This window comes from Oncorhynchus masou, chromosome 27, assembly GCF_036934945.1.
Source record: "Oncorhynchus masou masou isolate Uvic2021 chromosome 27, UVic_Omas_1.1, whole genome shotgun sequence".
NCBI lineage: Eukaryota > Metazoa > Chordata > Actinopteri > Salmoniformes > Salmonidae > Oncorhynchus > Oncorhynchus masou.
In genome coordinates, this window is record NC_088238.1 from 13,934,988 (window position 1) to 13,952,630 (window position 17,643).

At 45.6% G+C, this 17,643-nt stretch overlaps 1 protein-coding gene across 1 annotated transcript in view; it reads left to right on the forward strand.

Annotated features, from left to right (window-relative positions):
* Positions 1–17,643, forward strand: part of LOC135516590 (plexin-A4-like) — a 104,851-nt gene that overhangs the window by 40,542 nt on the left and 46,666 nt on the right. Inside the window, exons 7-8 of the mRNA XM_064940937.1 lie at positions 9,971–10,171; positions 12,979–13,075. Of these exons, the coding sequence (XP_064797009.1) occupies positions 9,971–10,171; positions 12,979–13,075 (298 nt within the window). The remainder of the gene's footprint in view (positions 1–9,970; positions 10,172–12,978; positions 13,076–17,643) is intronic.

Below are 17,643 nucleotides of genomic sequence, written 5' to 3' on the forward strand. Positions count from 1 at the left end.
GTTAAATACTAAAGTGACGTGGGGATATTAACACATGTTAAATACTAAAAGTGACGTGGGGATATTAACACATGTTAAATACTAAAAGTGAAGTGGGGATATTAACACATGTTAAATACTAAAAGTGAAGTGGGGATATTAACACATGTTAAATACTAAAAGTGAAGTGGGGATATTAACACATGTTAAATACGAAAAGTGACGTGGGGATAATAACACATGTTAAATACGAAAAGCTCAAACAAAAGAACAAGGGGACTGACCAATATTGTCAGGATGAATGGCAGGGAGAATAGGCATCAAAACAGTATCAAATAGCACTGAAACAGAGACTTGGCTCCAGAATGAACAGAGACAGAGCCAGGGAGAGAGAGAGAGGGAGGGAGACACCTAGAAAGAGCCAGGAGAGGGAGGGAGACAGAAAAAGCCAGGGAGAGAGATGGAGAAGAGCGATGGGAGTGTAAGGGAGGGAGGAGGGGGGGGGAGATAGAGACGCCTAGAGAGAGCCAGGGACAGAGATGGAGAAGAAGGAATGGAGTGTGAGGGAGAGAGAGAGAGAGAGAGAGAGAGAGAGAGAGAGAGAGAGAGAGAGAGAGAGAGAGAGAGAGAGAGAGAGAGAGAGAGAGAGAGAGAGAGAGAGAGAGAGAGAGAGAGAGAGAGAGAGAGAGAGAGATAGTCTTTGCGCAGGGCTGTGAGATGGAGGATGAAACAAAAGCCTGTTGGAGGGAGGCCTGGCAAATCGCCCACCAGGTCTGTGTGTCTCAGTCTGACAGGGAGCTAAAGATTCTCTCACCTCCACTCACACACACACACACACACACACACACACACACACACACACACACACACACACACACACACACACACACACACACACACACACACACACACACACACACACACACACACACACACATCACACATCTCTCTCTCTCTCTCATTCTTTTCTCTCTCACCCCTCGCTCTGTCACTTTTTCTCTCTGTCTCTGCCAGATCACTGCAGCCTCTGCCAATAGTTTCCACATTCTACTCCACGCCTTTTCCCACTCTGTGTCCTGCTCTTTCCCTCTGTCATTTTCTCTCTCTCTCTATCGTCTACAACTCACCCATGCTGCTAATTATCCATTCTAAGTGGGTCCCAGGGATTAGAAATCTCTCAGTAGAGAGGGAGGAAAGAGGGGAGAGAGACAGAGAGAAGGGAGAGAGCGAGAGAATGACAGAGAGGATTTTTACTGAACACTGAGATACAGTGTGATGACAACACAGTGTCTTCATAAGAAGAGAGCATTGCTTCCCAGGTGCACTGCTGCTTGGTGGGAAATGTAGCTATGTCAGGGAGTGTCTGATTGATTGATGGGAAAGTCACTGTGTGTGTGTGTGTGTGTGTGTGTGTGTGTGTGTGTGTGTGTGTGTGTGTGTGTGTGTGTGTGTGTGTGTGTGTGTGTGTGTGTGTGTGTGTGTGTGTGTGTGTGTGTGTGTGTGTGTGTGTGTGTGTGTGTGTGTGTGTGAGAGAGAGAGAGAGAGAGAGAGAGAGAGAGAGAGAGACTAGGTGAAGGGGGCATTCAGTATCTCACCTCTGTACCCAAGGCAGAGTGATGTACCTTGAAGTGCCACCCCCTTCCCTCCTCTCTGATCCTCTTCAGTGATTGGCTGAGGGGTGAGGCTAGGTGATCAACAATAGAAAGGTTAATTTCAGGCCTTTCTCTCCCTCTCCTTCCTTCCTCTGTAAGGTCTTAATAGTCTGTCCTGACAAAAACAGCTCTTGCGGAACAGAATGGCATCTCTGAAGACTCCATATTAAGAGCCCCTTCAGTTATTCTGTTGTTCTGCTTGGAGTCAGTCACTCTCCACAGAAAGCTGCCAGCAGCTGCCTACTGAGCATCTCTCAACACATCACACAGCCAGGGTGGCAGGAGAGGATATAGGAGGGGCCTGGGAACACCCACACGCAAAGCAGCAGAGAGGGTGTGTGTGTGTGTGTGTGTGTGTGTGTGTGTGTGTGTGTGTGTGTGTGTGTGTGTGTGTCTGTCCTGTGCTCGCTGTGTGTGTGTGTGTGTGTGTGTGTGTGTATGTGTGTGTGTGTGTGTGTGTGTGTGTGTGTGTGGCTGTAGTGTGGGAGACAAGCAAAGGAGAGGGTGGGGGGCAGTTTATTTTTGTCCTCATCATTATTTATCACTGGGAGCGGGGGAGGGGGGAATAAACACGTACACATTATATCAGCTTAATGGCGTTATAAATCTGAGGCTGGGACCCAAGCCGGGACATATGACAAGTGTCATCAAGCCCACTGAGAGGCACTTGGCCTCGAGTACACCTTGAGTGATGGGTGTTGGTGTTGGTGTTGGGGGGGGTTATTGAGATGATGACATGCTCACTCCAGGGGGATTTACTGGAGGGGGTCACACCAGGCCGGACCCTCAGAGAGAAACAAGAGGAGTGGGGGGGGGGGGGGTGATTGCAGCGATGACGTCACCGCTGTTGTGGTTAACTGTAATGAAGAAGAGGTTTTTGGTCAAGTATGTGTCACAATCGCCTGGAGTGGTGAGTGCAGAGAGCATTGGGCAGAGAGCAGAGGGCAGAGAGCAGAGGGCAGAGGGCAGATGGCAGAGGGCAGAGGGCAGAGGGCAGAGAGCAGAGGGCAGAGAGCAGAGGGCAGAGGGCAGAGAGCAGAGGCCAGAGAGCAGAGGGCAGAGGGCAGAGGGCAGAGGGCAGAGCAGAGGGCAGAGGGCAGAGGGCAGAGAGCAGAGGGCAGAGAGCAGAGGGCAGAGAGCAGAGGCCAGAGAGCAGAGGGCAGAGGGCAGAGAGCAGAGGATACTGGGGAAATTGTCTTTATTTGGTGAAGTGTGATTTGTGGTGAGGTGTGATTTGTGGTGTTGTGGTGAGGTGTTATTTGTGGTGAGGTGTGATTTGTGGTGTGGTGTGATTGTGGTGAGGTGTGATTTGTGGTGTGGTGTGATTTGTCGTTAGGTGTGATTTGTGGTGAGGTGGGATTTGTGGTGAGGTGTGATTTGTGGTGAGGTGTGATTTGTGGTGTGATTTGTGGTGAGGTGTGATTTGTGGTGTGGTGTGATTTGTGGTGAGGTGTGATTTGTGGTGTGGTGTGATTTGTGGTGTGGTGTGATTTGTGGTGTGGTGTGATTTGTGGTGATGGTGTGATTTGTGGTGTGGTGTGATTTGTGGTGAGGTGTGATTTGTGGTGTGGTGTGATTTGTGGTGTGGTGTGATTTGTGGTGAGGTGTGATTTGTGGTGTGGTGTGATTTGTGGTGTGGTGTGATTTGTGGTGAGGTGTGATTTGTGGTGTGGTGTGATTTGTGGTGTGGTGTGATTTGTGGTGTGGTGTGGTGTGATTTGTGGTGTGGTGTGATTTGTGGTGAGGTGTGATTTGTGGTGTGGTGTGATTTGTGGTGTGGTGTGATTTGTGGTGTGGTGTGATTTGTGGTGTGGTGTGATTTGTGGTGTGGTGTGATTTGTGGTGTGGTGTGATTTGTGGTCTGTGTGATTTGTGGTGTGGTGTGATTTGTGGTGTGGTGTGATTTGTGGTGTGGTGTGATTTGTGGTCTGGTGTGATTTGTGGTGTGGTGTGATTTGTGGTGTGTGATTTGTGTGATTTGTGGTGAGGTGTGATTTGTGGTGTGGTGTGATTTGTGGTGTGGTGTGATTTGTGGTGTGGTGTGATTTGTGGTGTGGTGTGATTTGTGGTGTGGTGTGATTTGTGGTGTGGTGTGATTTGTGGTGAGGTGTGATTTGTGGTGTGGTGTGATTTGTTTGTGGTGTGGTGTGATTTGTGGTGTGGTGTGATTTGTGGTGATTTGTGGTGTGATTTGTGTGTGATTTGTGGTGAGGTGTGATTTGTGGTGTGGTGTGATTTGTGTGGTGATTTGTGTGTGATTTGTGGTGTGGTGTGATTTGTGGTGAGGTGTGATTTGTGGTGTGGTGTGATTTGTGGTGTGGTGTGATTTGTGGTGATTTGTGGTGATTTGTGGTGTGGTGTGATTTGTGGTGTGGTGTGATTTGTGGTGAGGTGTGATTTGTGGTGTGGTGTGATTTGTGGTGAGGTGTGATTTGTGGTGTGTGATTTGTGGTGAGGTGTGATTTGTGGTGTGGGTGTGATTTGTGGTGAGGTGTGATTTGTGGTGTGGTGTGATTTGTGGTCTGGTGTGAGGTGTGATTTGTGGTGTGGTGTGATTTGTGGTGAGGTGTGATTTGTGGTGTGGTGTGATTTGTGGTGATTTGTGGTGTGATTTGTGGTGTGGTGTGATGTGATTTGTGGTGTGGTGTGATTTGTGGTGTGGTGTGATTTGTGGTGTGGTGTGATTTGTGGTGTGGTGTGATTTGTGGTGTGGTGTGATTTGTGGTGTGGTGTGATTTGTGGTGTGGTGTGATTTGTGGTGTGGTGTGATTTGTGGTGAGGTGTGATTTGTGGTGTGGTGTGATTTGTGGTGTGGTGTGATTTGTGGTGTGGTGTGATTTGTGGTGTGGTTTGTGGTGTGTGTGATTTGTGGTGTGATTTGTGGTGTGGTGTGATTTGTGGTGAGGTGTGATTTGTGGTGAGGTGTGATTTGTGGTGTGGTGTGATTTGTGGTGAGGTGTGATTTGTGGTGAGGTGTGATTGATTTGTGGTGTGGTGTGATTTGTGGTGTGATTTGGTGTGATTTGTGGTGTGGTGTGATTTGTGGTGTGGTGTGATTTGTGGTGTGGTGTGATTTGTGGTGATTTGTGTGTGATTTGTGGTGTGGTGTGATTTGTGGTGAGGTGTGATTTGTGGTGAGGTGTGATTTGTGGTGAGGTGTGATTTGTGGTGTGGTGTGATTTGTGGTGGTGGTGTGATTTGTGGTGTGGTGTGATTGGTGGTGTGGTGTGATTTGTGGTGTGGTGTGATTTGTGGTGTGGTGTGATTTGTGGTGATTTGTGGTGTGTGATTTGTGGTGATTTGTGTGTGATTTGTGGTGTGGTGTGATTTGTGGTGAGGTGTGATTTGTGGTGAGGTGTGATTTGTGGTGTGGTGTGATTTGTGGTGTGTGATTTGTGTGATTTGTGGTGTGGTGTGATTTGTGGTGTGGTGTGATTTGTGGTGAGGTGTGATTTGTGGTGTGGTGTGATTTGTGGTGAGGTGTGATTTGTGGTGTGGTGTGATTTGGTGGTGTGATTTGTGTGTGATTTGTGGTGTGGTGATTTGTGGTGTGGTGTGATTTGTGGTGAGGTGTGATTTGTGGTGAGGTGTGATTTGTGGTGAGGTGTGATTTGTGGTGAGGTGTGATTTGTGGTGAGGTGTGATTTGTGGTGTGATTTGTGGTGTGATTTGTGGTGAGGTGTGATTTGTGGTGGTGGTGTGATTTGTGGTGAGGTGTGATTTGTGTGGTGTGGTGTGATTTGTGGTGTGATTTGTGTGTGATTTGTGGTGAGGTGTGATTTGTGGTGTGGTGTGATTTGTGGTGTGGTGGATGTGATTTGTGGTGTGGTGTGATTTGTGGTGTGATTTGGTGTGATTTGTGGTGATTTGGGTGAGTGTAGACTCTACCCATCTGCACAGAACAGACTCTACCCATCAACACACAGGCACCCGATTTGTGGTGAGGTGTGATTTGTGGTGAGGTGTGATTTGTGGTGTGGTGTGATTTGTGGTGAGTGTTTGTGGTGAGGTGTGATTTGTGGTGTGGTGTGATTTGTGGTGTGGTGTGATTTGTGGTGTGGTGTGATTTGTGGTGTGGTGTGATTTGTGGTGTGGGTGTGATTTGTGGTGTGGTGATTTGTGGTGTGTGATTTGTGGTGTGGTGTGATTTGTGGTGTGGTGTGATTTGTGGTGTGGTGTGATTTGTGGTGTGATTTGGTGTGGTGTGATTTGTGGTGAGGTGTGATTTGTGGTGAGGTGTGATTTGTGGTGGTGGTGTGATTTGTGGTGTGGTGTGATTTGTGGTGAGGTGTGATTTGTGGTGAGGTGTGATTTGTGGTGTGGTGTGATTTGTGGTGAGGTGTGATTTGTGGTGTGATTTGTGTGTGATTTGTGGTGTGATTTGGGTGTGATTGGTGGTGTGATTTGTGTGATTTGTGGTGAGGTGTGATTTGTGGTGAGGTGTGATTTGTGTGATGGTGGTGTGATTTGTGGTGAGGTGTGATTGAGTGGTGAGGTGTGATTTGTGGTGAGGTGTGATTTGTGGTGTGGTGTGATTGGTGGTGAGGTGTGATTGGTGGTGAGGTGGTGTGGTGTGATTGGTGGTGAGGTGTGATTTGTGGTGAGGTGTGATGATGTGTATCACATCATCCTCATCCTGACAAGTTAGTACTTCTACACTCTAACTTTACATTGGATGAAATCATGTTTTAAAGCTCTCCGTGTTATTGACTAGGTGTGAAGTCACTTTCCATTGGATGTTTTAAAAGCTCTCGGTAATGTTATTGTGAAATCATAACAGGAATACAGACAAAGACTTTATTTACATTGTATAAGTCCACAATTGTTCCGCTTGGACAGTCAACTTACTTCAGTGATTCATTCAAAATGATATCACAAATGATGTCAGACACTTCACAACCGATCGTACACTCCAGTTCACCTTGTTTCTGTCTGAAATGACACTGTATTCTCTATGTATAGTGCACTATAGTGTATATGACATAGCGTGCCATCCCAGACTTATCAGAAAATAGGGCTCCTCCATTTTCAACAGAAATTATTCATATCTCCTCAGTTTTGTAAAGCAAACATTATTTGTGCCACTCTGTAATTTATCTATAATGACTTTTTGAATAGTGTCGTGAAGTGTTTTATATGCAAGCCAGCCAGTCATTCAGTGGACCCCAATCAAGTGGTTTTTAATGAACTTCAAACAAGTGTTATCGGGCAATGTGGCGGCTCCGCTTCACTTCTCAACTCCAGGAACGAGAGAACACCTTATCTGCTCTCCCCTTCTTTTCTTCCTCTCTCTCTGTCTCTCTCGCTTTCTCTCTCGCTTCTCTGTCTCTCTCTCTTTCTCTGTCTCTTTCTCTGTCTCTTTCTCTCCCTCTCTCTCTTTCTCTGTCTCTCTTGCTTTCTCTCTCGCTTCTCTGTCTCTCTCTCTTTCTCTCTCTCTTTCTCTCCCTCTCTCTCTTTCTCTGTCTCTCTCTCTTTCTCTCCCTCTCTCTCTTTCTCTGTCTCTCTCTCTTTCTCTCCCTCTCTCTCTTTCTCTGTCTCTCTCTCTTTCTCTGTCTCTTTCTCTGTCTCTCTCTTTCTCTGTCTCTCTCTCTATTCGTTTTTTCTCTCTGTCTGCCATATTCTCATTCTCTCAATCTCTCCATATAATATCTCTTATTATATCTGCCTCATTCTCTCTCTCTCATTCTATCTCTCCCAGTGTTCTCACTCTGTTCCTCTCTTTCTTTATCTGAGCCCACAGTTTAACAAAGTAAAATTGTCTCACCAGGAGATGGGAGTTGTATTTATGCACAGCACTGTAGACTCTACCCATCAACACACAGACACATAACTTCATCAGCACTGTAGACTCTACTCATCAACACAGAACTACATCAGCACTGTAGACTCTACCCATCAGCACAGACACATAACTTCATCAGCACTGTAGACTCTACCCATCAACACAGAACTTCATCAGCACTGTAGACTCTACCCATCAACACAGAACTTCATCAGCACTGTAGACTCTACCCATCAACACAGAACTTCATCAGCACTGTAGACTCTACCCATCAACACAGACACATAACTTCATCAGCACTGTAGACTCTACCCATCAACACAGAACTTCATCAGCACTGTAGACTCTACCCATCAACACAGACTGTACTCTACCCATCAACACAGACACAGAACTTCATCAGCACTGTAGACTCTACCCATCAACACAGGTACAGAACTTCATCAGCACTGTAGACTCTACCCATCAACACAGACACAGAACTTCATCAGCACTGTAGACTCTACCCATCAACACAGAACTTCATCAGCACTGTAGACTCTACCCATCAACACAGAACATAACTTCATCAGCACTGTAGACTCTACCCATCAACACAGACACATAACTTCATCAGCACTGTAGACTCTACCCATCAACACAGAACTTCATCAGCACTGTAGACTCTACCCATCAACACAGAACTTCATCAGCACTGTAGACTCTACCCATCAACACAGACACATAACTTCATCAGCACTGTAGACTCTACCCATCAACACAGAACTTCATCAGCACTGTAGACTCTACCCATCAACACAGGTACAGAACTTCATCAGCACTGTAGACTCTATAACTACAACACAGAACTTCATCAGCACTGAGACTCTACCCATCAACACAGAACTTCATCAGCACTGTAGACTCTACCCATCAACCACAGGTAACCAACACTGTAGACTCTACCCATCAACACAGAACTTCATCAGCACTGTAGACTCTACCCATCAACACACAGTCACCGAACTTCATCAGCACTGTAGACTCTACCCATCAACACAGACTACAGAACTTCATCAACACTAAGACTCTACCCATCAACACAGAACTTCACCACAACTCTACCCATCAACACAACACTCTACCCATAACTTCATCAGCACTGTAGACTCTACCCATCAACACAGAACTTCATCAGCACTGTAGACTCTACATCAACACAGAACTTCATCAGCACTGTAACTCTACCCATCAACACAGACAACACCCATAACACACAGACACATCATCACACTACTCTACCCATCAACACAGATATCATCAGCACTGTAGACTCTACCCATCAACACAGAACTAACTACATCAGCACTGTAGACTCTACCCATCAACACAGAACCCATCATCAGCACTGTAGACTCTACCCATCAACACAGACACATAACTTCATCAGCACTGTAGACTCTACCCATCAACACAGAACTTCATCAGCACTGTAGACTCTACCCATCAACACAGACATCAGCACTGTAGACAAACACAGAACTTCATCAGCACTGTAGACTCTACCCATCAACACAGAACTTCATCAGCACTATAGACTCTACCCATCAACACATAACTTCATCAGCACTGTAGACTCTACCATCAACACATAACTTCATCAGCACTACTAGACTCTACCCAAACACAGGTAACTTCATCAATACAGATATAACTACCCAACCACTAGAGGTAACCAACACTAACTCTACCAGATATAACTACCCAACCACTAGAGGTAACCAACACTAACTCTACCAGATATAACTACCACAACCACTAGAGGTAACCAACACTAACTCTACCAGATATAACTACCCAACCACTAGAGGTAACCAACACTAACTCTACCAGATATAACTACCCAACCACTAGAGGTAACCAACACTAACTCTACCAGATATAACTACCCAACCACTAGAGGTAACCAACACTAACTCTACCAGATATAACTACCCAACCACTAGAGGTAACCAACACTAACTCTACCAGATATAACTACCCAACCACTAGAGGTAACCAACACTAACTCTACCAGATATAACTACCCAACCACTAGAGGTAACCAACACTAACTCTACCAGATATAACTACCCAACCACTAGAGGTAACCAACACTAACTCTACCAGATATAACTACCCAACCACACCCAACCATAGTCGCCAAAAGACATTCATAATTCCTTCCATTTATAATGTTGTTTCACAGTTAGATATGGTGTCTGTATTAACCTTGTGGATGTGAGGCGTGACTTGGGCCTGTAGGTAGATTTCTACAGGGTTGAACTCTACTCGGACGTAGCTTCACTGTTGTCCTAGAATAGCCCATACGGTATGATGTTGACTTCAAAGTATAACCCAAAATATCATAACATAGTCAATACTTCTTGTTAACGTTTTCTCTCTCAACAACCACGAGTAAAGTAAATTATGCCAAATCCACAGTGTGAAACAAGTGTGTATTGGGAGTAACACACTGTTGACGTCTGGCTCCTGTCGTTTTGGTCCTCCTGACCAGCTCTCCCTGTGGCTTTTACAGGAGTGTCCCCAGCTGCTGCCCACCGAGCGCATCCTGGTGCCGGTCAACGTGGTGAAGCCCATCACCCTGCGAGCCAAGAACCTTCCCCAGCCACAGTCAGGACAGCGGGGCTATGAGTGTCTGCTCACCATCCAGGGCGTGGAACAGCGGGTGCCCGCGCTCCGCTTCAACAGCAGCTGTGTTCAGTGCCAGAACACCTCGGTGAGTATAGGGGGTGATGGTGTGTTTTGGGGGTGTAAACGGGATGAATAGGGAAGTTTATGTATGTGTATGTTTAGGTGTACACAATCAATGGAAATTGTGGATATAAAGCATGTTGGAAGGAATGTATTTGATATTTGCATTGACCTTTTAGTCACTAAGCGACATACAGTTAGTGCAATCATCTTAAAGCTAGGTGGTACAACCACATGCACTAAATATACAAAAGTATGTAGACATCCCAACAAATTAGTGAATTTTGCTATTTCAGCCAGACCTGTTGCTGACAGGTGTATACAATCGAGCACACAACAATGCAATCTCCATAGACAAACATTGGCAGTAGAATGGCCTTACTGAAGAGCTCAGTGACTTTCAACGTGGCACCGTTATAGGACCTTTCCAACAAATCAGTTGCTGTGCTGTTATTGTGAAGTGGAAACGTCTAGGAGCAACAACAGCTCAGCCTCAAAGTGGTAGGCCACACCAGATCACAGAATGGGACGGCCGAATGTTGAAATGCGTAGCTAGTAAAAATCGTCTGCCCTCCGTTGCAGCACTCACTCCCGAGTTCCAAACTGCCCCTGGAAGCAACGTCAGCACAATAACTGTTCGTCGGGAGCTTCATGAAATGGGTTTTCATGGCCGAGCATGAATCACACTTCACCATCTGCCAGTCCGATGGATTAATATAGATTTGGCGGACGCCAGGAGAACGCTATCTGTCAGAATGCATAGTGCCAACTGTAAAGTTTGGTGGAGGATAAATAATTGTCTGGGGCTGTTTTAGTTCCAGTGAAGGGAAATCTTAATGGTACAACATATAATGACATTCTAGACGAATTTGTGCTTCCAACTTTGTGGCAACAGTTTGAGGAAGGCCCTTTCCTGTTTCAGCATGACAATGCCCCCGTGCACAAAGCGAGATTCATACGGAAATGGTTTGTCGAGATCGCTGTGGAAGAATTTGACTGGCCTGCACAGAGCCCTAACCTCAACCCCCTAACCTCATTACCTCTGTAATGAATTGGAACGCTGACTGCTAGCCAGACCTACTCGCCCAACATCAGTGCCCGATCTCACAAATGTTATTGTGGCTGAATGGAAGCAAGTCCCCACAGCAATGTTCCAACATCTAGTGGAAAGCCTTCCCAGAAGAGTGGAGGCTGTTATAGCAGTAAAGGAGGGACCAACTCCATATTAATGCCCATGATTTTGGAAGTAGATGTTGGAGGAGCAGATGTCCACATACATTCAGTCATGTAGTGTATCACAGTAGGTATAAACAAAGTCAAGTACGAGTGTTAGTTCACAAAATATATATATATATATATCGGTAGGGAGGGGCAGTTGCTCTTGCTGCTGGTCTTGTAATGGATGTGAGCTTCGACTGGAAGCCAGTGGAGTGTGCTGAGAAGCGGGGTGACGTGGGAGAACATGGGAAGTTTGAACACCAGGCAGGCTGCAGTATTCTGGATAAATTGCAGGGGTTTGATGGCACAAGCGGAGAGCAAAGCCAACAGTTGCGGTAGTCCAGACGGGAGGTGACTCGTACTCTGTGAGGTAGGCTCGTACTCTACGAATGTTGAGGAGCACGACCTGCAGGAGCGAGTCACTGCTTTGGTGTTTGCAGTGAATGCCAGGGTGCTGTCCAGGGTCATGCCAAGGTTCTTTGCACTCTGGGAGGGGGACACCGTGGAGTTGTCAACTGTGATGGAGCAGTCTTGGAGCGGAGAGGCCTTCCGTGGGATGAAGAGAAGCTCTGTCTTGTTGAGCTTGAGGTGGTGGGCTGACATCCAAGCTGAGATATCTGCCAGGCACGCAGGGATGCGTGTCACCACCTGGGTGAAGAAGGGGGGAAGGAGAAAAGTAGTTGAGTGTCATCTGCATAGCAATGATAGAAGAGACCATGTGAGGATATGACAGAGCCCAGTGACTTGAGCTATAAAGAGAAGAGGAGAGGGCCTAGAACTATGCCCTGGGGGACACCAGCAGTGAGTAGTGAGAGTATGTGGTGCAGATCCTCTCCACGTCACCTGGTAGGAGCGGCCTGCCAACTAGGATGCAATCCAAGAGTGTGCAGAGCCTAAGACACCCAGCCCTGAGAGGCTGGAGAGGAGGATCTGATGGCAGAGGATACGTCTAGTAGGATGAGAACAGAGGAGAGAGTCAGCTTTGGCAGTGCGGAGTGCCTCCAGGATCATTCGGACAGAGATACCGAGAGAGTTGGTCAGAGACATATTTGAAGTTATTTGTGAAAGTGAGAAGATGCACAACAGGTCTGTCTGGAGAGCCATTGACTGTAGAATCTCAATACAGGTTCCTCATTTCTAGTAATCAGTACTATTGAGCTAGTACCTACAGTACACTGTCTGGAACCAGTCCTCCATGCCCAAGGATATGTCTCTCATTGTACATGTGCACAGAGCCTTGATGAGTTTAAATGCCCTCTCTAAATTCCAGCTTCCCTCAGCAATACTATTATGTGTCATTCAGTTCTGGAACAATGGTTGGTATGAAATGAAAGACTCCCAATGAAAGGGATTCTATGCTGAATGATATGCTAATATGATATGCTACTGTTGAATGGGAGTGTCTCAAACACTCTGACTAGCTTTGATACGTAGTTGTCTGTGAAGATGTCCTCTACCTGGCTTGAGTGTTTACAGTACTTCTGCTCTACAAATGCCTTTTCCTCTACCCCCTCTCTCTTTCTCTCTGGTGCTCTCTCTCCCTTTCTCTCGCTCCCTGTTCTCTCCATCTCACCCCCCCATCTCCCCCTCTCTGGGTCCCCATGGCGACAACAGTACTCATATGATGGGATGGAGATGAGCAGCCTCCCTGTGGACCTGACGGTCATCTGGAACGGAGACTTCAGCATCGACAACCCTGCCGAAAATAAAGGTCAGGACCCCCCTCCCCCCTCACACCCACACACCCACATCCACACACACCCCACCCGATCACCGCCGTTGCCTGTGTAGCCGGTCTCCATGGCAACAGGCGGGCAGTTGCGGCGGTATCCATCCCCCTGACACCGGCACAGGCACAGAAGTGGCATTACTTTGCTGCGGTGGGCGGCGGCGTCTGGTTATAACTTTGCCTCTTCTCTCATCTCCTTCTTTCTCTCCCTTACTCTCCATCTCTCACACCTAATTTCCCTCTGCTCTCCCTCTCTCTCATCTCCCTCTTTCTCTCCCTTACTCTCCATCTCTCACACCTAATTTCCCTCTGCTCTCCCTCTCTCTCATCTCCCTCTTTCTCTCCCTTACTCTCCATCTCTCACACCTAATTTCCCTCTTTCTCTCCCTTACTCTCCATCTCTCACACCTAATTTCCCTCTTTCTCTCCCTTACTCTCCATCTCTCACACCTAATTTCCCTCTTTCTCTCCCTTACTCTCCATCTCTCACACCTAATTTCCCTCTGCTCTCATCTCCCTCTTTCTCTCCCTTACTCTCCATCTCTCACACCTAATTTCCCTTTGCTCTCATCTCCCTCTTTCTCTCCCTTACTCTCCATCTCTCACACCTAATTTCCCTCTGCTCTCCCTCTCTCTCTCTCTCTCTCTCTCGCTCTTCCTCCTTTTTCCCTCCTTCTGTTCACCTCGTTAGCTTCACACCACTCGTCTCGCCACATCCTCTTCCCTTTTCCCATCGCGCCATCTCTCCAGTCGCCATCTCTTTCCCTCTCCCTGTCTCTCTCTCCCCTCTCTCTCTCGCTCCCTCTCTCCTTTCTCTCTCTCTCCTCCTATCCTCTCTCTCTCGCTCCCTCTCTCCTTTCTCTCTCTCTCTCCTCCTATCCCCTCTCTGTGTTTCTCTCTCTGTTTCTCTCTCTCCTTCTCTTTCTCGCTCTCTCCTCCTCCCTTTTCCCTCCTTCTGTTCACCTCGTTAGCTTCACACCGGTTGTCTCGCCATGTCCTCTTGCCTTTTTCCATCTCTCCAGTCCCATCTCTTTACTTTCCCTCTCTCTGTCTCTCTCTCTCCCCCCTCTCTCTTTCTCCATCTCTCCTTTCTCTCGCTCCTCTCTCTCTCTGTTTCTCTCTCTCCCTCCCTCTCTCTTTCCCCCTCTCTCACTATCTCTCGTCTCCCCTGTGGTGCCTGTTAGCTTCACAACTTCCTCTGTGGTGCCTGTTAGCTTCACAACTTCCTCTGTGGTGCTTGTTAGCTTCACGCCTTCCTCTGTGGTGCTTGTTAGCTTCACGCCTTCCTCTGTCAGTTGTCTCCCTCTGCCCAGCAGCATATTACCACAGATCTATCTATCTATCTATCTATCTATCTATCTATCTATCTATCTATCTATCTATCTAGTATTGGTTAATACAGTCTTTTGTTATCATTTTGGTACTATTTTCACAACTGTTAGTACAAAACTCGTCACACTTGTAAAGCAGCCAGTCTTTCATTCAAAACCTGTCAGTGTGCATTCATTTGGATTGTGAACAGCTCTCACCACACAACCATTGATTCAAAATGTAAGTTTATTGTGAAATGTAATGAGAGCATTCAATTAAATGAATGAAAATAAAACATAACATTTAGCACGCAATAATTTGCATCAAGCCTGTCTTGTTCCCTTTCCCTTTTGAGCATTTGGCCATAAATTCTCATCCACATCACAGTGAATGTCCTCATTGTTCATGCACAGCGGGAAATACCTTTTGTCCTGATGATTCCAAGCCTGACATTGGTCTGCGTTGATGTATCTGCATTAGAGGTCGACCGATTATGATTTTTCAACGCCGATACTGATACCGATTATTGGAGAACCAAAAAAGCCGATACCGGTTAATTGGCCGATTTTTATTTATTTATTTCTTATAATGACAATTACAACAAAACTGAATGAACCCTTATTTTAGCTTAATATAATACATAAATAAAATCAATTTAGCCTCAAATAAATAATGCAGAAACAAAGTGTTGGAGAAGAAAGTAAAAGTGCAATATGTGCCATGTAAGAAAGCTAACGTTTAAGTTCCTTGCTCAGAACATGAGAACATATGAAAGCTGGTGGTTCCTTTTAACATGAGTCTTCAATATTCCCAGGTAATAAGTTTAGGTTGTAGTTATTATAGGAATTATAGGACTATTTCCCTCTATACCATTTGTATTTCATTAACCTTTGACTATTGGATGTTCTTATAGGCACTTTAGAATTGCCAGTGTAAGAGTATAGCTTCCGTTCCTCTCCTCACTCCTACCTGGGCTCGAACCAGGAACAAAACGACAACAGCCACCCTCGAAGCAGCGTTAACCATGCAGAGCAAGGGGATCAACTACTCCAAGTTTCAGAGCGAGTAACGTTTGAAACGCTATTAGCGCGCACCCCGCTAACTAGCTAACCATTTCACATCGGTTACACCAGCCTAATCTCGGGAATTGATAGGCTTGAAGTAATAAACAGCGCAATGCTTGAAGCATTGCGAAGAGCTGCTGGCTAGAAGCACGAAAGTGCAGTTTGAATGAATGCTTACAAGCCTGCTGGTGCCTACCATCGCTCAGTCAGACTGCTCTATCAAATCATAGACTTAGTTATAACATGATAACACATAGAAATATGAGGTCATTAATATGGTCGAATCCGGAAACTATCATCTCGAAAACAAGACGTTTATTCTTTCCTTGAAATACGGAACCGTTCCGTATTTTATCTAACGGGTGGCATCCATAAGTCTAAATATTCCTGTTACATTGCACAACCTTCAATGTTATGTCATAATTATGTACAATTATGGCAAATTAGGTGGCCCAAACTGTTGCATATACACTGACTCTGCGTACAATGAACGCAAGAGAAGTGACACAATTTCACCTGGTTAATATTGCCTGTTAACCTGGATTTATTTTAGTTAAATATGCAGGTTTAAATATATACTTATGTGTATTGATTTAAGAAAGGCATCGATGTTTATGGAGCAACGATGGACACTGGAGCAACGATATGCACCGCATCGATTATATGCAACGCAGGACGCGCTAGATAAACTAGTAATATCATCAACAATGTGTAGTTAACTGGTGATTTTGATTGATTGCTTTTTATAAGATAAGTTTAATGCCAGCTAGCAACTTACCTTGGCTTCTTACTGCATTCGCGTAACAGGCAGGCTCCTCGTGGAGTGCAATGAGAGGCAGGTGGTTAGAGCATTGGACTAGTTAATTGTAAGGTTGCAAAATTGAATCCCCCGAGCTGACAAGGTAAAAATCTGTCATTCTGCCCCTGAACAAGGCAGTTAACCCACTGTTCCTAGGCCGTCATTGAAAATAAGAATGTGTTCTTAACTGCCTTGCCTCGTTAAATAAACATTAAATAAAGGTGTAAAAAATAAAAATAATTGGCCAAATCGGTGTCCCAAAATACCTATTTCCAATTGTAATGAAAACTTGAAATCGGCCCTAATTAATCAGCCATTCCGATTAATCGGTCAACCTCTAATCTGCATGCCTCATCCAGGGCCAGAAGGAGGGTGGCACACTGGGGATGGTGATTGCCCGTCTCCATACTCAACAAAATATCCTCATTAGGGTTGAAAGGAGAGCATGGGGGCTGGTATAGGGTCACGAATCTGGGATGGGCCCGAAACCCTGCCTGAACCATCTCTGCTTGTTGGAACCTGACATTGTACCACAAAATGACATAGGCGACCCCTTCAATTTAATTGAGAAACACAATGAGGTGTACAGCGTGGTAGGATCCTAGTAATTGCCTATGTCCTTGTTTAATAAATGTTCCTTTTGTTCGATAAAGTCTCTCTTTATATCCAAAATCCTCCGTTTTGTTGCAGTGTTTTCTTCAGTAATCCACAGGCTCAAACGCTGTCACAACAGGCAGACAAAAAATCCAAATGATATCCGTAAAGTTCATAGAAACATGTCAAACGATCCTAGCCTAAATAATCTATAATATTTCAACCGGACAATAACGTTGTCAATATAAAAGGTAAACAAGAAAGGCACTCTCTCAGGCAGGCGCATGGAAGAGCTCTGTGACAAGGCAGGGTCCACTCATTCAGACTGCTCTTACTCCCTCATTTTTCAGAATACAAGCCTGAAACAATTTCTAAAGACTGTTGACATCTAGTGGAAGGCATAGGAACTGCATTTTGAGTCCTAAGTCAATGGATACTGTAATGGCATTGAATAGAAAACTACTACAAAGAAAATCCTACTTCCTAAATGGATTTTTCTGAGGTTTTCACCAGTCAAATCAGTTCTGTTATACTCACAGACACCTTTGTAACAGTTTTGTAAACTTTAGAGTGTTTTCTATCCAAATCTACCAATTATATGCATATCCTATCTTCTGGGCCTGAGTAGAAGGCAGTTTAATTTGGGAACACTTTTCATCCAAAATTCCAAATGCTACCCCTACCCTAGAGAAGTTAACAAACTAAAGTTTTGGCAAGTCGGTTAGGACATCTACGTTGTGCATGACACAAGTCATTTTTCCAACAATTGTTTACAGACAGAT